At 38.7% G+C, this 27,591-nt stretch overlaps 2 protein-coding genes across 4 annotated transcripts in view; one reads left to right on the top strand and one right to left on the bottom strand.

Moving 5' to 3' along the window:
* The window catches only part of LOC124153947 (condensin complex subunit 2-like), a 33,488-nt gene that overhangs the window by 3,768 nt on the left and 2,129 nt on the right, over positions 1-27,591 (top strand). For all 3 annotated transcript variants that reach the window (XM_046527377.1, XM_046527376.1, XM_046527378.1), the window contains exons 5-12: positions 487-684; positions 2,575-2,845; positions 3,358-3,582; positions 4,322-4,531; positions 4,920-5,121; positions 11,392-11,515; positions 12,784-12,915; positions 13,542-13,646. In XM_046527377.1, the coding sequence (XP_046383333.1) occupies positions 487-684; positions 2,575-2,845; positions 3,358-3,582; positions 4,322-4,531; positions 4,920-5,121; positions 11,392-11,515; positions 12,784-12,915; positions 13,542-13,646 (1,467 nt within the window). The remainder of the gene's footprint in view (positions 1-486; positions 685-2,574; positions 2,846-3,357; positions 3,583-4,321; positions 4,532-4,919; positions 5,122-11,391; positions 11,516-12,783; positions 12,916-13,541; positions 13,647-27,591) is intronic.
* Positions 10,245-27,591, bottom strand: part of LOC124153944 (protein SFI1 homolog) — a 39,977-nt gene continuing 22,630 nt past the window's right edge. Inside the window, exon 10 of the mRNA XM_046527371.1 lies at positions 10,245-11,146. Within this exon, the coding sequence (XP_046383327.1) occupies positions 11,036-11,146 (111 nt within the window). The 3' untranslated portion in view covers positions 10,245-11,035. The remainder of the gene's footprint in view (positions 11,147-27,591) is intronic.

Genomic DNA, 27,591 nt, shown 5'->3' with positions numbered 1-27,591 from the left:
CTAACATCATGTAACCTTATTACCGTATTTCTTCGAATATAGTCCCCCCCATAATTTCGAGGCCTCAGTTTCGGTAAAATTTTTAAAAATGCATCTGAATATAGTCTCCCTCTTTACTTGTACCATTGGCATTTTTGGAAAAAAGAGGGGGGACTATATTCAGACAAATACGGTTATCATGGAAACGAAAATTTATCAATTTAGCAACGAATCGTGAGTTCTTATATTAGACCGCACTCAAAAGGTGTTAGGAAGTTTTTTTTTCCTCACGAGTCGGCCCAAAAATAGGGGTGCGCGGGATACTCGAGTGCCTGGCTCACACAAGTAAATACGGATAGAATGAAAGGAATAAGGGTATAATAAGAATCGATTGGAGAAGTTGAATTTGGGGAGAAAGGACGATTTGTATGACTTGCAGAATACTCCATTTATCTGAGTATACTATTATTGGCGGATTACCTTTAACTAGAATGCCTTACTTTACAGATAGCCAGTTGCACATTAGATGCAAGTACAAAAATCTATGCATTCCGAGTCGACAGCATTCATAATGATGCTGTTAAAATGGCTGGAGGATTGCTGAGGACGGATAATGCTAAAAAGAGAGGTGATGACGATGCCAGTGATGGAGATGGGGAGGGGGGCAAGGAGAATGCTGGAGGACCTGAAAAGAAGAAAAGAAAGGTATGTTCATGAATGCTTTTGTTTTTGAACCCAAGATGAGTCATTTTTTAAAATTGGGTACCAATTAAATGGTCTTCTGTAACAAGCAAACACGTGTTCTTAAAAATAATAATATGTAATATGTTCAGCACACTCCCGATTATCTGGGCTAATGATGAGGAGAGATGCCACGAATAATTGGGAAACTTAGGCAACACAAACTTTCACTTTAATGTCTTGTAATGTATATAATGTACGCAAAACAAACAATATATTATAATTTATGCACTTGTTCTGGTATTTTAGAGTGCTTCCCGAACTCATTGAGAGCTTTCTTTGCCAGACCGCGATCTTTTTAGTGGCAATAACATGATTGTATGTACTCGTATTCCTACTGATCCATACACCACATGGTACTGAAAACCATGCACCCGTGGCTGTGTGATCTGAGAAATGGTTTGAACAAATGCTTCAAAATCCCTGCACAATGTCAGAAACTACACTATCAGGCACCACGCATCAGGAACGTGTATCCGTGATCACTCACTGTGACACTTGGAAAAAAGGATCACGGAGCTTCAGTGAATGAAGATAGCACACCATCGCTTCCTTTTTATGAAGTGGATTCTAATGAAAATAATAAGCCCAGTTTATCTTAGCTTTTAAATGCAGTAATTTTGGTATTTTGCATCCAATTTTTTTTATAAAGATTGTGGAAAAAATTGAACGGGAGTGAAAATCTTGCATGGCTAATCCGTAACATGGATATGCCACAGCCGGATAATTGGAAGTCTGCTATAATTATATTAATGGATATATTTCAGAGTGAAAAATCTGGCTGAAAAATTGAGTGGAATATTTTTTTTTCCTTTGGGGTTTAAAAAATTATTGCTATAAAATTAGTGGTAATTCTTCTTATTGCATGTTTTTTTTATTTTTTCGTAATACTCTCCTGTGCACCTGTAACTCATTTTTTGTCACTGTATACCAAGTGCTGTCCATAACCATGTTTGCTAATTTTTATCGTGAAGTTCACGTGATGTCAGTTTCATCTTGACACAAAATTAACTGTTCACGAGTTTGTCATATACTATTTATATAATTAATGTATTGATTTCATAATAGTGTAGTTATTGTGTTGGTTAATTACTAAATTCGTAAACATAAAAAACTCATAGTTAGGGCTTTTTAGTTGAAGTGTATCTGTGGTACTGGGCCTTTTTCAGAATTATTCTATTATTTTCCTCGTCAAATACATGGAAACTTGAAGGTCTTGCAATTAATTACAGGGTAGGATGGCTTTTATAAAAACCTGGAACAATTCACGGATACCTACACCTATTGTATTCTAGTTGACTCTGTGAATGCTACATGTCAACAGACTCACTTTCACAAACCCCAAATATTTTACGTCTGCCTCCTCAAGTTATGTGCATCTTTAAATCATTGACCTTTAGCTCATGGATGCAAATTCCCTATGGTCCCCCTTTACTCCTGGATTGAATTTGAATGCCTATAAAGTACCCTGCCCATCCAGGCTAGCCAGGCACCGAGTGAAGCTGTTTTCCCATGCCCGTATAGTCATGCTAAGCATTTAAAGGTTAACGTGGTATATTTCATGGTTCAGAATTTTGTCTATGATTATATACCGTATTTCTCCTAATATAGTCCCCCCCCTTAATTTTGAGGCTTGAGTTTGAGGAAAAAATGAAAAATTTAAAAAATGGGTTTGAATATAGTCCCCCCTTTACTTTTACCATGGTCATTTTTGGAAAAAAAGGGGGGACTATATTCAGAAAAATACGGTAATACCTGAGAATTCTGGTGTACTCCCTCTTCTTTTCTCTCGCGACAACCTTTTACAAGTTCTGCAAACAGTATGTTAATATGATCATCCATTTTTTTTTTCAGACCAAGCGCAGTAGTACAGTTGAAACCAACCTGAAGAAGATTAATCTAAAGGAAGTTGAAGTTGAGGGTCGTATAGACCCCTTCTTTAAGAGAATGGCCACCAGGTTTGACGAGGGCCAGTCTGGAGGATGCCATTTCCTGGCCAATCTACGCATTCTGGATGACTCTCAGGAAATTGTTTTATCTTCGGAAACTCCCTGGTGGCGCAACCGAGTGCTTGCTGAGAAAAAAATACCTGAAAATGTCTCAATTCCAATTCTAGGTTTTGATAGTATGTATTAAAACTTTTTTATTTGGCTTGTACATTCATTATTATATTTGATAGTCGCTTTCCGCATTCATTAGTGTGTTTACCCTACTGTCTGCCAAATGTTCCTTGAATCACCTATCTGTTATCAATCAACTGTCAGTCATATGCATGCTATGGAATAGATCTCTTTACATGTAATTATTTGACTTGTATATGTTAACCAACCTATGTTTTTATTTATAATCATATCCTCACAGATTGTTTCATAGTGTATAGTTTGTGCCAGGTGTCAAATTTTTCCAATGATAAATAACTGCAGTAAGCAGCTACGAGAAAAAAATCATAATATTTTACTACTGTATAGGATGATTGTCAACCTATACAGATCTGTATATGATGATCCTACCTATGGCATTGGCCCAATTTCCCACTTGAAGTCAATCTGGTTGCTTATTATTTTTTACATTCTGAAAATGTTTTATTATTTTTATTGCATTGATCTCATTCAATTTTTTAAATTATATCTTTCACAGCCATCAAATCAAGTGAAATTTGTCCATCATTCACCAGCTTCTCCTTTTGTGGCTGGACTCCTGAAAGTGAGGATAGTATAGTGTGTAGCGACTACGCTGCAAGATTAGGTGCTGATCCAGTTTTAGGAAGGGATGCAGAGCATGCATTTGACATGTATGCAGTACCAGAACCTGTTGAAGAAAATTTAACACATGATGATGATTTTGGGATGGATGTAGACAATGGTTAGTTAATGCAATAGCTTACGTGTATTCCAAACTATTGCATAAATCTTATGTTATAATATGATATTGATGCGGGTTATATGAGATGATACAGATAATAAGCATGACGGGAGTAAATGCATTTTGGAATTCAGCTATAAATGTTTTGCTCTTTTTACTTCATTATTTTGATCACAATGTTTTTCCATTGGAATTATCCATTTTTTATGCATTCAAATATGTCATAGCTTCATGTAATCCTTGTAACCATCAGTTTGGTCTATAGAAATGTGTACCATGTAATATGTACTACAGTCTTTAATAATAATTCTCTCTCTAATAAGAATCTCTTTAATAAGAACATCATTATAAATTCCTCGTTAATACGAACAATGTTATTACGAATTTCTTGTTATTATGAAACAAATCGTTGGTCAAATTAAATTTGGATGCTTGCCAGCTGTTGTGGCAGTTGGGCCCTGAAAGTGGGAAGAGAGGGAAGGATAACTGGAAAGTCTTTGGGAAGGGTCGACTGTAGCCATGGAGGGAGGGATTGTTAAGTACCAATAAAAATTTCCTGAACGTGGGGCATCACTTATCTCCCTCAACCACTGTGATTGCCGCCACTGATTCCCTGTAAATGCAGCACAATTTTCAAAACAAGTAGTGTTATTTATTTGCTCGAGGACTGTTATTGTAAGTGATTGCATGTTCTATGTCTAGTTTTCTTGGTTATTGATCATGTTTATTTCTTTTGTAGTCATGGATGCTGATCATGACATAGATGAGAATACAGTGGGCACTGTGGAAGTCATGGGGTGCAACCAGAAGCAAGGAAAATTATCTTGGCAGTTTGCAGAAATTAGGAATGCTCTATCACTGGATCCCAGGGAATATTCCTACTTCCAAAAGGGGGCTGTTGTGGGTTGGGCTGGTCCCAATCATTGGAGGTTGAGGCCTATTCTTAAAAGTTGGTATATTTCAGTCATTATTTTATTATTTCATACACAAACTTTAATAACCTTCTGAGGTAGTAGGTACATTCATGATACTAAACTATTGCCATTTCAACCGTTATTGGCTGAATCAAAATTGAGTGATCTAAGATCAAATAATAATGCTATGTTTTGATTTTTATAACTATCAATAGTTATTAAAAGTACATACTTAATGTGTTGGGTAATTTAATATGCCTTTTTATCAATTCCTTTTCTTTAACTTCTTTCCCAGAATGCAAAGTTGTATAACTGAAGAATATATGAGCCTTATATTTCATCTAAAAATACTATTTATACTATTGAAAGCTGATGTTTTTTTTCCTAATCTTTCACTCTTTTGCTTCTTTAAATCATTTTAAGGGAATGATGGACAGAAAAGAGCTGGTGGTAGGAAAAAATCTCAAGAAACTGTGACACTCAAATATGAAACATATGCTAAGGGAGAGGATTATAAGGCAGCTGATAAGAGAGTGTGTTTGACTGATAGTACAGTAGAGAAGTGGAGTGACCTTAGGACAACTCTACCAGAAGATCTCCATTTAAATGTTGCCACCCTGTTAAGGTAAGACTTTTCTTTTTTTCCTCTGAATGAACGTCAGTCATAAAAGTAGGCGTAGTAAAAGTCACAATTGAGCGTATGGGAATGTTTAGAGAATACATATTCAAATAACCCTCACTATTTAAAAACTTTGATAGAAAACCTAACTCTGATTGATATGTTTGCTAGAAATGAAGTCACAGATGAGGTTTACAGTAGACTCTCGTTATTACGAAGTTAGCGGGACCGAAAAACCGGAGGTTCGTAATAACGAAGTTCGTATCAACGTTTCTTTTAGGAATCATCGGGAAAAAACCGTATTTAATAAACACGATTTAATTTCGCGGAAATTTGTTTAAACAGGAAAATTCATTCCAGTTTCTCAGCAGAAGAATGCGGCACGACGCAATCGAGGGTTGATATCTTCCCGAATACAGTAAGTCCGATATACGCACTGGTTGCGTTCCTAGACCTTGTTCCTAAGTTGATAAACCTACAGCACGGCCACTGAGAGTTGTCCGATGACACACAGAATGGTCTAGGTCGGGGTAGGGACAGGGTTGCCAGCTAAGAAGGGGAAACGCCTACAAAGGGTTCCACGAAGAAAGGATGCGGAAGGGACGCCGCGCGTGATGGACCCAGAGGAAGAATCACTTGTTTTGGTGATTCGAAGAAAGGATTTTTTTGATGATCAGCCATATTTCGGTGCGCCTTATGCAGTTGACGACGTTGAGAGACAAGGCGAGGGTGTGTTTGGAGGACAGCGATTGACTGTAAACCGTGCTGGCGTAGGGTTATCCGCCCCTCCTATTGTGCCGTCATTCGCTACTGTCGCCGGCCGGACTGTATGAAAGTGCATCATGAGAAATACGGTCATCCTACAAAATGCAACACCGAATCACAATCGTGCTCTAGCTCACGATATTACGAACTGATCTAGCTGGGCGTGCAACGCAGCCGAAGCCGAAAAAAATCACTACTCGCGGTAATGATGAACGGGCGAAACGCTGAACAGTTCCTAAATTCACACCGGATTCAATGATACTTTGTTCAGATTGTGCCCTAAGTGAGAGTTCGTCTACGCCAAGCCAAACCGCGAAGCATCGGCCAAATCGAAAGGCGCCAAATTCGAAATTTGAAAATTTTGAATGCTCATATCTCTGAAAATTCGTAAATCGAATGCGAGTAGGAAGAGGACTTACTATACGTCCAATTTGCGAGCGGTTACGAGTGGGTCACCATGGCTCCACAGGAATGAAACTTATTACATGATGCTGCGTGTACACTGAAGAAAGAGCCATAATTGACGCTCTTGGGCATAGTTCACGAGAAGAACTTAAATGCGGCGCGATTATTACAACTCAGCTTACTGAATATGCACCTAAATGCCGTTGCTTATGCGGGGAACTTCGTAATAAAGTTCATTCTATAGCCGCCAGGACCGGGACTGAGGTTCGTAATTTCGTAAAAACGAAAATTTCGCAATAACGTTTCTTTTACTATAGCTAGCATATGCCTTTTCGTCAGGACCAACGATTTGCTTCGTAATAACGAGAACTTCGTAATAACGTTGTTCGTATTAAGGAGAGTCTACTGTATTAATTTTATCTAAATTCATACCTTATTATCCTGAGACCCTATAATGATGTGAATTCATTCCCAAATAAAGCCGGTTTCACACCACCCAATATTCCTTGATCAATAAACGTTGAACATGGAAAATTGACCGTCAAACTGCGTCAAAGATAATTCAAGACGGCAGTTCAAGAATACTTGATCAAGAGTCATTGGAAGGACTTTCACACGTTCAAAGACTTCAATGACGAGTTTGAAGCGCTGCACCTGCAATACGGAAAACAAAATAGCAACTTAATGCGACTTGAGCATATTTTCTGTGGTTTGCAGGCAAAAAAAATTTTCGTGGTTCCCAGTACTTAAGCACCATGGATGAGAATCACATAAATGTTGTGAGGTTTGGATTAGCTGATTAGCCGTTTTAGGAGTTGGCATTCAGGCTCAGAGATGTAGAAATCGGCGCAGGAAGTGGTCGAGGAAATGGATTAGTAGGAGAGAAAATGGTGTGATGAGCTTGCTGAGCAACGAATTAAGGACTGAAGACCCAGAATCCTTTCGGAATTTTTTGAGGATGAGTGAGCCAAATTTTAATGACTTACTCGGGAGGAGACACGGAAAAATAGCGAAGAAGGATATGGTGTGTCGGCAGTGCATACCTGCAAAGCACAACTCGCGGTGACGCTTTGATTTTTAGCGACCGGTGAAACCTTCTAAAGCCTTCAATATTCCACCAGGATTGTACATAATACAATTTCTTTGTTCATTCCTGAAGTGTGCACAGCTTTGTATGGAGCTCTAAAGGATTATTTTTTGAAGGTGAGTAAGAGAAGTTGATGCCTTACCTTTAATGTACCAAAGTGACGCATGCAGTTATCTTTAGAAAACCTTGACGAAGTACTGAGTAAATACCTATTTTTGAATGAAAGATTGCCTCTCTCAGTAAGAGGGAATATATTTTTGGGCACATGTTTTGAGGTGTCCACTGAAGGATACTTGTTTCAATGTTTTTGTTTTCGTTTCAGGCACCAAACACTGCTGCAGAATAGGAAGTTATTGCTCAGGAATTGGAATTTCCCTCATTACATGGGAGCCCTCGACGGAAAACATAAATTTCCGAGCTGCAAGGGCGGACATTTTTTAATTACAAACATGGGCATAGCATCTTTTTGATGAATTTAGTTGATGCTAATTATAAATTCTTGTACTATGATGTTGGTGTTAATGGGCAAGTTAATGATGCTGGTGTTTTTAGGGACTGCTCTTTAAGGGCAGCTCTCACAAGCAACAGGCTTAACGTTCCACCTGGAAAGCCATTGCTGGGTAGACAGAGAGATATACGCCTTACGTCATTGTAGGAGATGATGCCTTCCCTCTGCAACCTTATATAATGAAGCCCTATCCTGAGAGAGGGCTTTCCCAGAGTCAGAGGGTATTTAATTACAACCTCAGTATGGCAAGACGAGTTGTGGAGAATGTGTTTGGCATTCTCTCCGACCGTTTCAGGGTATTTTTATCTCCAATTAATCTGTCTGTAGAGAAGGTGGAGAAAATAACTCTTGCTTGCCTGGCCCTTCTCAACCTTCTTAATTTTCTGAGAACAAAAAAAGACACGTCATACATCTGTACTGGGCTTGTGGATGAGGAAACAGCTGATGGACAGTTGATACCAGGGATGTGGAGAAACGATCCACGCCTGCATAATCCACTGGTGAGGCAAGGGGGAAACAGCCTACAATTCTACGTTAGCTATTAGGGAGGAATTCACTAACTATTTCAATGGGGAAGGACAAGTGCCATGGCAGAACAGAGTGTAATGCTTGCACCTAATATTAGTTGTTGTTCTCATACTAGGTAATATTAATTTCTTTTGTTTCATAGTTGCTCACCAGCAAATGTTTGTACATGTAAATGAAAGTATAAAAACAAAAATATTTCTAATAGCTGTGTATGTTGTGGTTTCTATTTGAGTTCAACATTGTACCTGATGCAATAACCAATACCTGAGAATTGTGCAATAGAATAACATTTCAAATATATTGTGCAAGGAAGTTGCCATCAGAATGTTAACTTAGAATTATGACATGTTAGGAATGGGGATGGAGAGAATATTAGAAGTAAGTGAAAATCCCCAGTAGATAAATCTTCACTCCAATTTCCCTGTCATATAACCATTGAAAAACAATAGAAATTGGCCTATCTGATCACAATGCCCAGTTTTTAAGTTTTTATACTCCAGATCTCCCTCCAAAATATCCCCGCATATTCCCTTACTTGATTAAATATAGGTAATATTCTCTACCCCTCACAGCATTGCTTCCAAAAGGGTAAATAAATATCCACAGCTTCATTTCATTTTCTTCAGTCCATTTATAATTCCATAAACAATAAGGAAACCATCCCTAATCTATTCCATGACCTGTCAAAGGGATTTGACTCACCAGTTAACCATGGGACACTTCAGGAAAAACTGAGGGAAATGGGACTAAGTGGGCTGGTATCAGAATGGATTATGTCATTCATTTCTAATGGGGAGGAGTATATAAAATTAAAGTACCACCTTACTGATGGTAATGTTTGCACCTTTAAGTCCCAACCACTAAACATCACCAAGGGTGTCCAATAAAAGACCTATTCTAGACCCTTTGTTATTCCTATTCTAAGCCAATGAATTGCCTAGTAAGATTAGTATAGACATGTTAGTTACCTATGCTGATGACACAAATCACAACTCAGTACCTCCTCTCTAAAGCTAATTGATTCTGCTGCAGACCAGGCTACAACGAAAATGGTAAACTGGGGATCCCAAAACAATCTTTTACTGAATAAATTTCACTATAACTGCTTATGTTATTATTCATCCATGGCAAAAAAGGATTGAATATCGAACAATCAAAATTAATTATACACAGGTCAGACAGCAAAGAATGTCCTTATCATTTATAGAGACAATACATGGGCTTGAGTCATCGAGAAAGATCGGTCTTGAAAAAACTCAGGACATGAATTTTATTTATTTTCAAGTCCCCCAGAAACAACACTTAAAAGCTTTTTCATTGGGGGTTATTAACATTTTAATCACTAACACACATCTCTCAGATAGAGGTAACTTACCCTGGGGGGACTCAAATGTACACCTTTGGTTTGGCTGGTGAGGACTTAACCCCTCCAGCTGGCTGGCAAAAAGAATGTTTTGGAAAAGAAAAATTCATGGAGACTAACTGATGGAAATGGCTGATTGTTACATATTTCTCCGAATATAGTCCCCCCCCCCCCCCACTAATTTTGAGGTTTCAGTTTCGGAAAAGTTAAAAAAAAAAATGCATTTGAATATTCTCCCCCCCTTTACTTTTACCTTGGGCATTTTTGGAAAAAAAGGGGGACTATATTCAGACGTATGCAGTAGTTAAATTATCAATGAGTGGCGTCATTTGAAAATATTGTCATTTTTGTCGCGTTATGAAAAATGAAGTAAAGTTATGTGAAAAAGATGACTACTGAGATATGACTTAAGGTAGAACAGTTTAGTGTTGTAGCAAAGTGCTATTGACCAATAAAAGTTTTTGAGCTTTCTGTCTCAGGTGATCTACTAACCCTATTAGAAGCCCTTTCCTTATGAATAATTCATTTTTGGGTTAGACAGCTATAAATACCCTTCTTAGACAATGAGCCATGGTGCAGTGGTGTAAAATCAGGACTGCTAGTTGAACTTTCAAAAGAAGAATTCAGAGTTCAGGCCCATGTGGTTGATTTTTTTGCTGGACTTAACTAGTTTTGGCTTGGGTGGAATTGCTTGTGTGAAAAGGAAATTGTGTGAGGGTATTGGGTTGGGGGTGCATCGGAAGGGTTAGCAAAGTGCATAAACATGTGGAAAATTAAGACGAGATTTTTTTTGGATTGGAATGCAATGCAGTGCACCACACACACGTCGTGAGAATGAATTGACGAGAATAGGTGGTTAGGAGTGAAAAATAACAAAAAACAATAGGGTTGATTTCCATCAATATAAATACATTTAATATGCTAATTTAAGCTATAAGTACACAATACATACAATACCGAGTTGTCTGAGGTTATTTTTAGTCTTGAAGTTGAGAAAATGCCCTGGGCATGAAGAGGTCCTTCCTTGTTCGATGTCTGGAGGAGAAGAGGAGCAGCAGCTGGCTTACGCAGAGCACCGCGCTCGAAGCAGGCGTGAGAGGGGAGGTGAAGGCAGAAGAGGGGAAACAGGTTTCACTCTGACGTTTCACCCTACAATTGGAGAGGCGGCGGCGTAGAGCAATGGAAGTACGTACATACATGGCATAAAGAGGCTGACACTGTTGATAAATTCACTATAAATTGAGGACTTCACTAGACGCGAGAATCAGCAGCGGGCAGAATCAAGCTGGCGCGTCGGACTCTTAAGCTTTGTGAGATTGGGACTCAGATGCTCGCGAATCGTCTCCTCGTGATGAAGTCTCGGAGAGATTGAGACCTGCAGGGAATGAGAATGTGCCCAATTATGGCGCAGCAGGAGAAATGAGCATGAGTGTGTTAATGTTTTCAATTTTAAACAAGTTAGAGTCCGTATGTTACTCTCCATTCAGTTTTTTCCACCTCGGGAGCTTTGCCTACAAAATTAAGAAATGAGTTATCGAGAAAGAGTGATCTCACTTGTCAGAAACTTAACATTGTAAAAAATGGTTATAATTATACGATATTTTTCAATTTCACTTCTAGGTTATTCCTGAAACCATCAATGGCTTTCCAGGAGAAGGACAAAAGTGCTGTTGAGGTTGATGGAGTAGATCCATTTGACTTTGATAATGAAAATGACAAGGAAAATTACTGCCCCAATCTTGATGTAAGTTAATTTGCAAAAAATAATTTTTACTTCTTTTAAATCAAAAATGTTTTGCTGTATTGAGGTTTGTGTTTGTTAGTGGTTGTACAGGTGGTTTTTTGTTTTTGTGTTTGTAAAATTTAGTATTTTGTTCCTTATAATGAGTGAGAAAGTTGAGCTATTATGTAACAATTCAGAGGTAAGTAGTAGTCTCAAAGAGTGAAATGTTAAGAGTCCGGCCTTATACCCCTTAATGATTACTCTCTTGAGAACTGCAAGTGCAGTCCCTATTTGCTACATCAAACATGTCTCAATGCAGGTAATAACTACCATGTGTATTTTCTAATGATTGTGCTAAAGAAATTACTCAGAATTAAAATTGAAAATTATGTAAAAATATGCAATCTCTTTTAAAGCTAAGCATTAAGTCTTACTTGAAATGTTTAAAAAGAAATTTATGATTGACTGGAGTGTCTGTAGCATATTATTCATGACTTCATCTAAGCTAGGGAGACAAATATTCGGAATGAAAATCCGTTGATTAGGAATTTTAGAGGTTTGAAGACTTTGGTTGTTATTTTGGTAGATACTCTATTTGTGCATACTGAAGGCATTAGTTAGTCTCATGGTTTTCTTTGACGTTGATTATCAACCTGTTACTGCAGTGACTTCTACATTTCCTTGATTACAGCATCTCTGACAATTGTTGAAATAACGCATACGTACTTGGCATTTCAAACTGCCAAATGACATATGTACATACCTAGCCCATTACTTTCTTCGTAAAACTTCATGGGATTATTTTGGAGGTTGTTTAATTATAACATATGCAATGTGCTTTAAATTTATTTAGCATCAATCGATGTAAAGAGAATTGATTGGCTTCTTTTCTTAACTTACCCACTCAGGGATTCTGTTGAACATCTAACATGTACCCTGTAGTCTCTTTCCACTTTAAATCGCCTTGAACATTGGGTCAGTTACTTTATGTGAGGAAAAAATATGCTACATTTCTGAGTCCATCCTGTGCTCGATGGTCTAAAGCAATTATTTTCACCCTGTTAATAAAACTAACTCTGATTCCATATTTAATCTCCTTCAGAATTTCTCAAAGAATCAGTCATTTGCTTTTTTTTTTTGCTTGAAGCTTTTAGCATCTTCCATCTAGAGAACTGAAACTGCTTCAGTATTTACTGTGCAGCCCTGTGGCTTGTAGAATTTGGGCATCAAACAGTAAATTTGGTCAAGCTATGCATGAGTATACATGTAAGATTATATTTACCCTACAGAACATTGGTGGCCACAGTGATTATGATGATGATGATAGAGATATCAGTGGACCACCAGCGGCTGAGGATGATCCAAACAAGGATTTAAACCCAGCTGAGTCGGGATATGATTTAGTGCAAGCTCCAAATGTGGTAATGTATTATTTTTCATTAGCACTGTACATAATTACTATAAAATGTGCATTGCTTCATTTTTTAAATATAACTGCATTATTCTCTTGCCTGTGTGCCTTTTAGAATTTGTTAATTCCTTGCCCTCTAACATTTGAGTGCCTCACTCATCAATCCTGCTTGATTACTCTTTTTTCATGATGTGTTACTGGTTTTAAGTTTATGTAGTATTTGGAAAATTCTTGGTATAAGGAGTAGACCCTGGTCAACATTTGCTTCAGTTTCAAATTTGAAAATTTTATCTCTATATAGTCTCCTAGGTAAATGTTTTATGCAGGAGATAATGCTTAAGTCTGTCTATGATCTCCTCTCATACACTAAAAATTTTAAGATTCCAAGTTAAACATTGGATTTATAAAAAAATCCTTGCAATATAACTGAGAAAATAGCCTATTCATAGCATGGAAACCCTTAATTGTGTTTGAATTATGTAATTTGGCTTCTGTGAACCCCCCTTTTTTCACTTACGTAATAATACGTTACTTATTAAATTTTTGGTGTGAACATATTTGAAGCTAATGCAGCATATGTATTGTGATCATTTGTCTCATTATAGAGGTTTTGATGTAAAATTTTCCTTTTTATAGATTCCTAACGTGTATATTCCATACGCCAAAAGAGCAAAGAAAATGGATATGAAGAGACTGCAGAGAACAATTTTTAAAATCATGACTCGTACGGAAGCGAAAGAGGTAATATTTCTCATTAGTATTTTTATCTGTGATGTACCAGCAACTTCAAATTTTAATAGAGAAAAATAATTAACTGGAACACTTCTTAAGTACGGATAATGTGGCAGTAAACATTGTTGTTTAAAAAAGGAGCTTGCTTGATATTATGATTTTAAAATTCGGCTATGTGTGTGGCTGGTAATTCCTTCATATTCAATTATTCAATTGCCATATTTCCTCTAATAAAATGTTTGCGATTTTTCTTAAATATCTGTGATGTAATTCATTGAAATGATTCTAGTTCTTGATTTCAGTGTCATAGGAAAATTTAAGATAATTCCCAGGTTATACATGTTATTGTAGTGGATGATATTATTTACTATTTCTTTTTTTAAATCCATTCTGAAGTACAGTGGAACCCTGATCTATCGTTCCCTCATTCATCGTTCACCATTCCTTGTCCCAAATAAAGCTCCATCTCCACAAAGTAATTTTTTCCCGCATCTATCGTTCCCCGAAGAATCATTTTCCTGCATTGATCATATAGCGGTCGCGTTGTATAATTTTCCCGCATCCATCATATGACGAAATTGAGAGGAAATATATGTGTGTCATTCATGGCTAATAGCGACAGGCACATAGTTTGAATCTACCTCAGGAGTTAGACTACCACAAGGAGAAGCTCAGTGCCGTGGGATAGTAACAGTAGCGCATCCCAAGATCCATTATCACCCTCCATTCAGCGTTCGCCTCTCCCCCTCTGACGCTTTCTTCTTCTCCAAAATCAAGCAAAAGATTCCAGCTCGCACAGGGATCATATTACAAACACATTAGCTTTGAAAGAAAATATCAACTTACATGAGAACAATAGAAACGTGTTTCATGCCTCTCCCATTCTCACCCACTGAACTTTTTCAGCCTACCTGCTGGAGGTCAACTGCTGCATGAATCACCTATTAGCCCAAAAGCTGACTAACAGTGAATTTCAGCAATTGCTATTCTACTTTTATTAGAGTGAAATAATAGTAATGTGCATGTAATTTAATAAAGAACAGGACCAAACATAATGTATTTCTAGTGTTATTTAAGCTTTTTAAGCAAGGAAATACAGTGGAACCTCGTTAAAGCGAGTACGGGCTGTAGCGACACTCCCGCTATAACGAGAGATAGCCGATGCACCATCAATTGACCCTATAATAAGCGTGTTAAAAAATTCATTTTTACGACACCCTTTTGGTGCTGCCTCTCGCCATAGCGAGGGTTTCACCGCCGGAAGACTTTCATCAAGACTCCTTAACCTCTGTAATTTCTAGCGATCTGTTAGATATGAAGTTAATGGAGTGCTCAGTCTCAAATTTATGTGGTAAACTGTCGTTCGATAAATATGTAGTTAATTTTGGTGAAAATATTGTGGCATTAGCATTCGCGAATGCTTCATCTTCTTTTGTTCCTCGGACGGCAGAAAGCAGTCGGCACCATACCCGCACGTCCGTGAGTTGCGTGAATAGAAAGCATTTGATGGCAGTCACCATGGCCAAAAAAACACCAAACACGTCTAAGTGAGAAAATAAAAATAAAGGAGTAATATGAGAGTGTCAAAATTAATTTATCTTCCTATTTGCTCTGCAAAATTATAAAAACACAGAAGCGCCCAAGGAATGCAGACGATGAATAGTTATAAGGAGCTTTGTTCGGGTGGTTTTGCCCATTCCAATCTGCGGGAACTTCTGAGAAAGGGGCTACGCCCAAGCCTAAAGCGGAACATTTCAGGGATAGATTGCGAATCGAGAATTTTAAGAGTGCAGAAGGTTGATTATACTAATGCGAAGCACCAAAGCGTTATCTCCCCTCATAATTGCTGGTCATGCCTGCGGTGTAAACCCGAAGTCGTGGAAGAAAGGACTCCGATCATAAGTATCTTTAGAAGTATTCCCCGCGTCATATAACATAGACGAAACGGAACTTTTTTACATACAACTCCTCGACAAAACCCTTGCAGTATGAGGTATTTCTTGCAATGATGCCTCTAAAGGTAGGTAGTGTGCCTTAGCGATGATGTAGGATGTACGAAGCAATGATACTCAGCGTGAATTGCCCGGATGGACGTATTTATTCTCCGTTGCGGATTTACAAGGTGAACTATTCGCGTCAGTGGTCGGAGTCGTACTGGCGCTCTCTTTTGTCACGTGGGTAGCCGAGCATCCCCTGGTGGCCGCTGGAAGAACTCGCAGAACAACTAACTCTCGTTTGCAGTGCCGTGGTAAACTCGGTGTATTACTTCAAATACGTCGCGAGCGTAACACTCAAAAAGAAACTTTTTTTCAACAACTGCAATTTTAATCACATCATTTTTCAAGCTTAGCAAACTTTTTACCGTAGATTATGTAGGTATTACATTATTTGATAGAAAAAGTCTTCCAAGGCGGGAACGTTATACAGCCTTCCACCATTTTCGCCTATAGAAACAAATGTAATGCGTTATTTCACTTCACTGCCGCATAACGTACAGAAAAAATAAACATACACCAATGGAAACATTTGAGGCATTAAATAACCGCGATACTGTTTTATCAATTAATTTTTGAATTTTCAGTGGAAAATACCAAAAAAATAGAATGATCACGTAAATGAACTTATTAAGTGCTTAGAAAAATGGCTTCGTCGGTTGTGCATTGGCATAATGATTGACGAAACAATGCTTTCCATGATTTTTATTCAGTGCGGCGCTTATAAATTATTTGAATAGTTAGTCATTGTTTGAGTAAGGAAATTTAGTGATGCAAAAAAACATTGCCTTTCGTCTGGATTTATGCTTACGTTTATCGGATAGATGTTTATCTGTCACTGCACCACTCCTGTTCCTGTTTATCTGTTCACAACAGGTATATTGGCTATTATTTGCTCCACCTCCGGTAAAGCGACAATTCGCTATAGCGAGTGTTTATTAGTACACCGTGGGGTGTCGTTATATCGAGGTTGCACTGTAGTTGGAAAAGTGGTGATTTCTGGCGAAACTCGATATCCTCGTAGATGAGCTGCTTGGAAGTTGATGAGGCATTTTTTCCAAAAACAGGACATCAGGTTATTATCAGTTATCAATTCACGAGTTATACTATAAGTCTCACATACTTGTCAGAGTTACTGACAAAGAGATTTCTTCACAGGATATTTTGTTTCTCCCTACTATCAATCCAAATTCATCTGCTCATCTGGAGCTACGCTAATTAGAAAATAATGGGTAAGTTGCATTATCTTTAGGACAAAAAATTTCATGGCGCAGTCATATGGTCATGCTTTACTTTGCAGTATGCGCTGCATAGGCCATGTGCGATAGCATCAGTCCCGAACTTCACCTCGTAGACTCCAGCAACTTCTCCTTGTTGCCTCCCCTTCACACTGTTGAAGAAATTTGCGTACACGGTCAAGGTGTTGCTCATTGTGTCCGTCAGTCAGCATTCGGGGGACCCAGTGAGCCCAATAACCCAATGTTTCTTTTAGAGTTCTTTCAAAAGCTACAGGAATGCGTTCAACAAGTTCACAGACAATGACCCTCCGATCTTTGAGCATTTCACCGTTGATCTTCTGGACAGTCGCATCCGAAACCTTCTCATCCGAAGTCTTCTACTCTGTTCTTCATTGTGAACTTCCGTGTGGCCCTCAGCAAAAGCCCTCCACCATTTGCGGACGTGTTGAACGGACATGGACTCTTCACCATAAACTTCAGTCAGTTGCCTATGAATCTCCATGGGTGGTAACCTCCTTGCCTGGAGAAATTGGATTACTGCTCGATCCTCACACTTGGCGGTAACAGGGATCATCACTTTCATTGTTGACGGTTGTGAAGCCAATAATGAGCGATACAGTAAATCACGGACTGGCGGACTCAAGAGTAGGGGAACCACTGCGCACTAGGGCGGATCGCAAAAATCGATTTTTTTCAAATCCATCTGGCCCAACGAAAAAAAGTTGTGGGACCGATCAAAAATAAGGCCTGAAAAATTTGAGACCTGTACGTGAACCCCTGACCCTCGCTCAAATGCAATTTAGGGGGGATGGTTAAAATTCGAAAAATATAATATTTTATGGTCATTCCCTATAGATTTTGCCGAGTTACTGCCCTTTTAGGGCAAAAATTTCGTGCATTTTGACGTATCTGCCACCGTTTAGCCACAAAATGCCTAATTTGAGTCCGCGTCCGCGAAGAAAATATTCCAACGCCCACGCAGCGTCGCGGATACCAGAGCCGCAGGCCGATCCCTTCCCCTCCACGCTCGCTTCTCCCCCTCCCACGCCTGTAATGCAGCCAAATTCATCCCGCGCATGCTGCTAGGAGGTTGTTTATCTTTCATAATATAAATCAGAAGATGGTAGACTGTAAAAAACGATGCGTAGTGAGACGACTTATCCCTTCTTTGGCGCCTCGTCGGCGTTAAACAAATCGATGTTACCAACTTTTAGAGAAGTGATGAAATAATTTTATACCTGCACGCGCAGGAAAGGAGACTACGGTCTTGAAGACGCCTCTCGAGTGGCTATGATGGTTTGGGAACTTAGGTTATGCACTTCTATTCCGGTATTGTCCGACAGCTGTGACTACATGAATGAATAAGGGTGAAGGCCGCCGGCATACCCTCCCCGCTCCCCTCACGAACGCCCCAGATGCAGCAAAATTCACACCAAGTGCGTCTTTCTTCGTTAGTCTTACTAATATTTGATTTATCAGCATCGTCCAGTGAGGAACAATCACGAAGGAATTATTCAATTACCTGCTTTCCAGTCTGTATTTCTTATGTTATTGTCATTCCTTGTCTTTTGCTGCTGTCAACAAAGTTTTGGTAAATTCTTTCGCGAATCTCTCGTCCGTATGTATGATAAAAGGAATATTGAAATTTAAATTTGAACTTTCATCAATAGATTTTTAAATTCCACAGCGCAAAGCTCGGATATAGCCGAAGGATATAATTTTAGACCTGCGCACGCAGGAAAGGAGACTACGGTCTATGAAGACGCCTCTCGAGTGGCTATGAAGGTGTGCGAACTATGGTGACGCGCTTCTCTTCCATTATGAATGTGACTAAATAGATGTAGCGGTACCACAGGAAGTACTAAAACTTACGGAAAATCTAATACTACTAATAGGGCAAAAGTAGGGTTTTATTGAATTATAAGACTCAAACAATTTTAAAGGAACATTTTAAATTATGCGATATTTTTGCGTGTAAGTGCATGGAGGAGCATAAGGTTCCCCCAATGAGAAGTATTTTGAGAGACAATCTGACGAAAAGAAAGATGATGGCTGCTGGATTGAAACCTAAAGAAACTCGACAACATAGGAAAAAAGGGAATCGTAGGCGAGCGTTGAGTCATCATCGTCAATTCTTGCACGGGAAAATAGTATCAAAAGTTGTCTTCATCAATTCATCCGAAGAAAATAAAAATGGCGAGAAATTAGCCGATTTGTATCTCTACTTTCCTCATGAAATAAACATTGAGGACTATAACCTCAAATTGGAACATCTTCGGGGAAAATGCGTCTGCCAACTGTGATAGAGGTAAATGCAAGAACCAAGCAACAGCAATGATCGTTCCCGCAACTTTAGCTGACGCAAAAGTCATAACTTCGTAAGATATATCAAAGCTAGTGTACCGGAATTACTTACGTAGACAGAAGAAGATGCTAATTACTGTGAATAAGAAAAGAGAGGTGTCATCAAAGGGTCTCATTTTATTGGCATGAAAGACTATACTCTTGTCTGATGAAAAAAGGGAAGAGGACTTATCAATACAAGTTTATAGGGGAATGTGTGATGTTAGTTGAAGAAACAGGGTCCCACTTTTGGAGGTTTGCCTCCTCCGTCGGAGGATTAGCAAAAGTTATAAAATCTGCGATTATCGATTCCTTTCCGAGTGAAAATTAGATACACAGAATTAAAAAGGATTTGATTATGATGGTACCAAGCGAATACCGCCCAAGAAGGAGGCATCATCCCTTTGCTATAAGCATAATTCCAACATCCCTTGCAGTGTGGGTAGACTCTTCTCGGGATTCCCACCGGGTTAATTTTTCCATTATGGCCAACATTTCAAGATCCGACTGGGGGCTCATCCTAAGAGATAAATTTTGTTGAACCCCAAAAGAGTTTACCCACATCATTCGCCGGGAAAGCATCAAATCGTATTTCATCCCTTACAGTGGTCTATTTGCTAATTGCACTACGTTGACTTGGATTTGCGACATAAACGTTGGGAGGGTAATCTAGGGACCCAATTTGCGTTTCCTGAAAGGATGCGTTTGGTGATCAATCCGAGATTTTTTTAAATGCTGGATTTTAATATCGACGTAAAGGACTACACGCTGATGATATATAGGAGAGTGACTCCGGTTCCTTGGGCTATATCTGAGCTTAGCGCTGTGGTGTTTAAAAATCTATTGATGAAAGTTCAAATTTAAATTTCAATATTCTTTTTATCATACATACGGACGAGAGATTCGCGAAAGAATTTACCAAAACTTTGTTGACAGCAGCAAAAGACAAGGAATGACAATAACATAAGAAATACAGACTGGAAAGCAGGTAATTGAATAATTCCTTCGTGATTGTTCCTCACTGGACGATGCTGATAAATCAAATATTAGTAAGACTAACGAAGAAAGACGCACTTGGTGTGAATTTTGCTGCATCTGGGGCGTTCGTGAGGGGAGCGGGGAGGGTACGCCGGCGGCCTTCACCCTTATTCATTCATGTAGTCACAGCTGTCGGACAATACCGGAATAGAAGTGCATAACCTAAGTTCCCAAACCATCATAGCCACTCGAGAGGCGTCTTCAAGACCGTAGTCTCCTTTCCTGCGCGCGCAGGTATAAAATTATTTCATCACTTCTCTAAAAGTTGGTAACATCGATTTGTTTAACGCCGACGAGGCGCCAAAGAAGGGATAAGTCGTCTCACTACGCATCGTTTTTTACAGTCTACCATCTTCTGATTTATATTATGAAAGATAAACAACCTCCTAGCAGCATGCGCGGGATGAATTTTGCTGTATTCGAGGCGTGGGAGGGGGAGAAGCGAGCGTGGAGGGGAAGGGATCGGCCTGCGGCTCTGGTATCCGCGACGCTGCGTGGGCGTTGGAATATTTTCTTCGCGGACGCGGACTCAAATTAGGCATTTTGTGGCTAAACGGTGGCAGATACGTCAAAATGCACGAAATTTTTGCCCTAAAAGGGCAGTAACTCGGCAAAATCTATAGGGAATGACCATAAAATATTATATTTTTCGAATTTTAACCATCCCCCCTAAATTGCATTTGAGCGAGGGTCAGGGGTTCACGTACAGGTCTCAAATTTTTCAGGCCTTATTTTTGATCGGTCCCACAACTTTTTTTCGTTGGGCCAGATGGATTTGAAAAAAATCGATTTTTGCGATCCGCCCTACTGCGCACGGCACAGTTGTGAGATTAAGCCTAGCACCTTCCCTCAACATTGTAGGTCATTGGGAACCTACTTTTGGTACAACCTTCTTAGACTATTTTTGGCCTTTGTGATCCATCTCACAAGCAATCACTGCGCCAGCGAAAGCGGTTGTATTAGGCATAACATGCAAATAGCTCTCATGATTACGTGTTCTGGAAATGGCGTTTGATGGATAAGAAATTTTACATCAGACAGAAATACATAATAGCAGTGTAAATGCCGAGTGGAGTGCAAACATTTTTTTAGGAAGATCGCGTGTTCCTTAAGGATATTTGTAAGAGATATTAGTCGAATTAACAATATGACTTAAGTGTTTTGATAAAGTACTAGTATTCTTGTAATTAGCTAAAATCTTGTTTGTATTCTTAAAAGAATATACAGTAAAACCTCTATGTAGTGAACCTCTTTACATCGTAAACCTCCATACTTCGTACCAACCCTCCGGTCCCGTCAGATTTACATGTAAATTTATAGGCAAACCTCTATATAGTGAACCTCTTTATCTCGTAAAACCTCTATATATCGTACCAACAAGACAGCCCCGAGACGGCCTAACTACCTCCGCAAATCGTACCAAGACAACTAGAGACCATTAATGCAGCCGCGATTACCTACGTGGAATGACATTTTCAGCGATAAATGTTTCACGCTTATTTTTTTCTTATACACCTTTAATAATTTTCACGTTAACCATTAGTTAGGGCATCCAACTACCCTAATCATATATTAAGTGACGGTAAATGAAGACGGGACACATCGTTTTCTCTCGAATCATGGTCAAAATCGCACGATAGCACTCGCTTTCTTTTACTGATGGCTTTATTTTCTTGTACAACATACTATGTTCAGTTAATAAAAGAGGCGACCAGCGCAGCCTATAATCACTTACTGACAGTAATATTTCAACTAACTTCACTTCCATCCATGGAGACAGAATTACTCGACCGCATTGCTACTTCCGCTTCTGAAATGAAAACATTTCATGAATTTTCCGCGACTTGAAATAAATCAAATACAGTTTCGCAATTATTTTATTCCCATATTTCCCGGTGTAGCACTTTCTTACTACTGCATAGGTAATTTTTTTGATGCTTTCGTGAACGATCGTAGTTTAAAATTTATTGCGCTTAGCGACAGTCATATATCTTGCCTGCGTATTTATACCGCGAAATCTGACTCTTCCATCGGGAGTCTGGGACGTCAATTTCTAGCAATACTGAACGAACATCAATCCATGCGCGACAGTGTTAGGTGAAGGAGACAGCTAATTAGCTGAAACGCGGTAGGGCAATGAAATTTTTTACCGTCGCCGCCGCATTCTGAAGTAGTTCGCCCAGCATTCTCACCGGGAAATTACGTCCTTTCGCAGGCCTAGCGTTTCTGTGTGCCCTCGACAGAGTTTTTCTTCGGAACGCTACGTGCATTGTATTTTGGTGAGAGGGAATTCAACAAAATTTTCAAAATTACGCTCAATTTTTTGTCTATTTTTTGCAGTAGTCACGTGTTTACTTATTTTTTTATATTCTGTAACAAGTCGCATGTTATAAGAATGATAAATCAATTCTTAAAGATATAATAAGGAGTATTTTCAATTATTTGCCATAAAATATGAAAATTACTTAATTAATCATAGGCTGATGATGGTTTCGAGAAATAAAAGAAGGCGACTGCTTGACATTACCACATAATTAGCCATGTTCCTAGCCATCAACGAGGACAGGCAGAAGGCAGTGACCTTTGGAATACCTTCATTCACACTCACATTTATTTTAAACAACCGAGGAAAAACAGAAGAAACTGTATATATAGGCTGCACAAATAAAAAAACTCAGGCAGTTAAATACGAGGATGAAGAAATTATGTTTAGAAATATAAAACTATTGTTCTTTCCTCCAAACATTATTAGTAAATTACAACTCATAGACCAGCAAATTATTTCTTAGGTCAAAAGGCATTAACGAAAATAGCTAGTGATTTATTTATAGTGAAAATGACATTAAAAAGTGCTCATAGAATTGAAAACATTATTTCGAAAGAGTTTGAAAAAGTTTTTAAGCAAACCCATTAACTAATTTATTTTCTAAAAAGGCCTCTTGAACAATTTACTTTTACCTTTGTGTAATCATTAAATTGTAAATATATGTTCGCTTATGCATACCTATATGTTCAAATATATTAATATAATGGCTTAAAGACAGTTGTACCTTTCATTTCCCAAGGATATGAAAAAATGGTGCCTACCCCTAAAACCTCTCTATAGTGAACCTCCATACATCAAATTGCCCAAATTTAGGTCCCCTCCATTACGATGTAAAGAGGTTTTACTGTAATAATTGCTCGCAAAAATCCTGTTTCCTGGGACATAGGCAACCTAGCCTAACAGTCCCGCATTGATCGTTTTCCTGCATTCGTCTTTTTTTTCCGTCCATCCCCCTAAAAAAACGATAGATTGAGGTTTCACTGTGATGAATTTTTATAGGGAGTCTCAGACAAAATCCGTCATGATTAGTTCATGATCCACCTCTTTTGATGAGATGATTTCACCAATTTGAGGTTGCCCTTTGCCTCTTAAAATGCTCTTTTTACTTTAGTAAGACAAGAATTCCTCCCTGCCATGCATTTTTGAAAATTTTTAAGCCTCCCATAATTTTAGAAGCAAATTATCCAGTTGTCATTCTATTCATGTATTATTATTTTTTATCAATCTCAATCATGAGATTTATCCTCTGTTACTACATTTGATGGCATTAGATATGCAAGAAGTTTAAGAAAGCGAATACAGTGGAACCTCGATTTATCGTTTTTCAGGGGGATGGATGAAAAAAACGATGAATGCGGGAAAACGATCAATGCGGGATTGTTTGTCCGGGTTGCGTATGTCCCAGGAAACAATGGATTTTTGCGAATTATGACATTCAATAGTGGATTCAAAAAAGATTTTAGCTGATTACAGGAATATTATTCCTTTATCGAAACACTTAGGTCATATTGTTGATTCGGATTATATCTCTTTCAAATATCCTGAAGGAAAACGCCGCCTTGCTAAAAAAATGTTTCACTCCACTCGGAATTTTCACTGCTATTATGCATTTCTGTTCGACGTAAAAATTCTTATCCATCAAATGACATTTCAAGTACACGTATTTACGAGAGAAATGTGCGTGTTATGCCTCAAACAACTGATTTCGCCGTCGCAGTGATTGGCTATAGGATGTATCAAGAAGGCCAAAAATAGTTTATTATTTGAAACGTTCCTTTCTTGCAATTAAATTTTTAATATGATTGAGGCAATGTGGCGTTAATCGTCAGCGGCACGCCCACCTGATCCTCGGCTTCATCCCACTTCTTGTTTTCACCAAGGATCTCGCTCTACCCCCACCCCTGCCGTCATGTACCTACTAGCGGACATAACGAGGCGTGCTGTAATATTCTCGCATTTCTAGCCCGGATTTTCTTCGTCTTCAATTATTTTCAGTCTATCCTTTTAAGTTCTCACTTGTGCCTTCGGAATGGCCATGGTCCGAAGACGAAAAAGAATAAAACTAATAAAAATGAAACCGGACTCTATTGAACCCACACGGAAAACACTCGCCGGTTTAAGTCAACCCACCCTGGAAAGTACGGAACCACTCGTACGAGGTGAAGTTCGGCACTAATGCTATCGCGTACGGCGTAAGCAGAGCTTACTGCAGAGGGTGAAGCATGACCATATGACTGCGCAATTAAATTTTTTATCCTATAGAGAAGGCAACTTACCCACTCATTTCTAACAATAAGTAGCGTAGCTCTAGATGAGCAGATGAATTCAGATTGCTTGTAGGGAGAAACAAAATATCCTGAGAAGACAACGCTTCGTTAGCACCTCAGACAGGTGAGACTTGTAGCATAACTCGTAAATTGTAACCAGACGCCCTGTTTTCGAAAAAAAAATCCGCTTCAACTGCCGTGAAGCTCACTATCAGCTGCGAGGATATCGATATTCGACAGAAATCACCAACCAACTTATTATACCAACTATTTTCTTGCTTAAAATGGTTAATTAACGTTAGAAATACGTCGTGTTTGGTATCATTCTTTTTTGAATTACGTGCACATCACTAGTATCTCAATATAATAGAAGTATAATACCAATTGCCGAAATTCATTTTTACACACCTTTTGGGCTAATAGGTGATTCATGCAGCAGTTGACATCCAGAGGTGGGGATCCTAAAAGCAGGTCAGCTAAAAAAAGTCAGCCGTCGAGAAAAGGGGAAGCGTGAATAAGGTTTCTTTTGTTCTCGAGTAACTTGATATTTTCTTTCGAAGCTAAGGTCTTCGTAATACGATCCCTGCTCGAGCTGGGATCTTTTTTTTATTTCGGAGAAGAGGAAAGCTTCAGACGGGGAGAGGCGAGTGCTGAATGGAGGGGGATACCGGATCTTGGGAAATGCGATAATGTGACTATCCCACGGCACTCAGCTTCTCCCTATCGTATTTCAATCTCCTGGGGAAGATTCAAACTATGTGTCTGTCGTTATTAGCCATAAATAACACGTAGTAAGCACTTCGTCTCATTTTCGTCAAACGATAAATGCGGGAAAATTATACGACGGGACCTCGATCTTCAAACGATAAATGCGGGAAAACGATACTTCGGGGAACGATATATGCGGGAAAAAATTACATTGTCCTTATGGAACTTAATTTGGGACCAAGAGCGGCGAACGATGAATGCGGGAAAACGATGAATGCGGGAACGATAAATCGGGGTTCCACTGTACCAATAACCCTAAACTTATGGCAGCATTTCATGTGAGGCATCTCTCAATGGGATAAAAATACAAATAGCCTTAGTAATTTTCCACTCTGTTTTATGTGCACAATCAGTTTCAATGTTTACACGTCATTATCAAGAGCTGGGAGCTTTTTTTACTCTTGGTTAACGGAATAAAACTGCGTGAAAAATTACTACAGCTGTTTGTATCTTTTTGCAATGAATATCCACAAAGTAAACTCGTCAGCAATCAATCTGAATCACTTAATGGGTTGGATATATCCATTAATTAATGACTCATGGAAATGACTTATAACAAATTGTCCTTAAGCACATGTGGCACCTTTCCATTTGTGGGGAAACATTTTTTACCCTGAGTACAACAGGTTCAGTTTCTTTTTTGTTTCAAAATTTAAACTTTTTAACAAAATTTAGAAGATTCTAGGTAAATCTATTTTATCAATAAGTCAATTTTGAAGATTTAAATCAATTGGCTGTAAAAATTGGTGATTTTTTTCTTCTGGTCTTAAAATCATGCCTAGAGAAGAGACTAAAAATTCATGAAAAATACTCACCAAGAAAGAAAATATAGAAACTAGTGATGGGTCGGTTCGATTCCTCGATTCTTCGATTCCTCGATTCTCGGCCAAGAACCGGAATCGAAAACGAGTACTTGCCAAGGTGAAAAATCGATTCCGATTCCAGTAGTACTTCAAACCACAAAATATACGACCACGTTTCCAAAATTCATTTGAATTTTCGCGCCTCGTAATCGTGATAATAAAACACATATCTTCCTGGGATGTGCGAGTACTCGAAAATTCAAGTCGAGTCGAGTAGTTGGTACTCGACTCGAGCGTTTCGAGTAGCATTACGAATGTCGAGTCGAGTAGTTAAGGTTATGAGCTTTCGAGTATAGTAGGCCTAGCGATCTGCCGTCAGGAAGTGCTATCATGAAACTCGTGTTATAATGCAGTTTTTAAAGCCGATAAGTCATCCTAATGCCTTGGCCTGATAGTTTCAGCTTGCCGAATACACTAGTTGTCGACATGGGCGCCGAATACCTTTACGGCGGCCGATCGTCTTCCTACCTGGCGCGCACTGGTCCGAAATCGGAAAAAGCTGGAATAAAGTCCAAAATGACCTTTTTGGGGATAGAGACTTGAAACTTAGCATAAATACTCATAAATTATTACCAGATATAGATTTATATGCCGTTTGACATAAATACGACCCTTTAGTGAGATACAGTGGCCCAAACATGACCAATTTTTCAATGCCACGCGACATATCGTTTTTCCTCAAAAAATCTTTGAATTTATCCAGGTGGTTTTGCGTTGGATGAGTTTAATGGGATAAAAAAACGCAATATTCCTTTGACATGGTGCTTTTCTTGTATTTTCAATGACTTTTGAAGATTTTGGCTCTCATCTGTCTGGTTTTACAACGCAAAATGGCCGACCCGTTTTTCACGTGAAATTTGACATAAAGTAGACATTATCTTTCGTTTACGAAAAATATAACTCGGAAAATTTGAACCACAATATAAAGTAGAGATTTCTAAAGATTACTAAGTAGAAATCTTGAAAAGAAAGTTTGCGACGAAGGAAATAAGAGCGATTTTTCAATCGCGCGTCAAGGCTGACCTACACGCCGCGGACCTCTGAGGCTTGGTAACTGAGGCCGATTTTTCAAGTTTTTTAAAACATTAGTCTTGAAAATCGTCATGTAAAGCATGGA

This window comes from Ischnura elegans, chromosome 2 (genome assembly GCF_921293095.1).
Source record: "Ischnura elegans chromosome 2, ioIscEleg1.1, whole genome shotgun sequence".
NCBI classification, from domain to species: domain Eukaryota; kingdom Metazoa; phylum Arthropoda; class Insecta; order Odonata; family Coenagrionidae; genus Ischnura; species Ischnura elegans.
The sequence above is the reverse complement of the archived record's forward strand: the minus strand, read 5'-3'. Positions and strand labels throughout refer to the sequence as shown.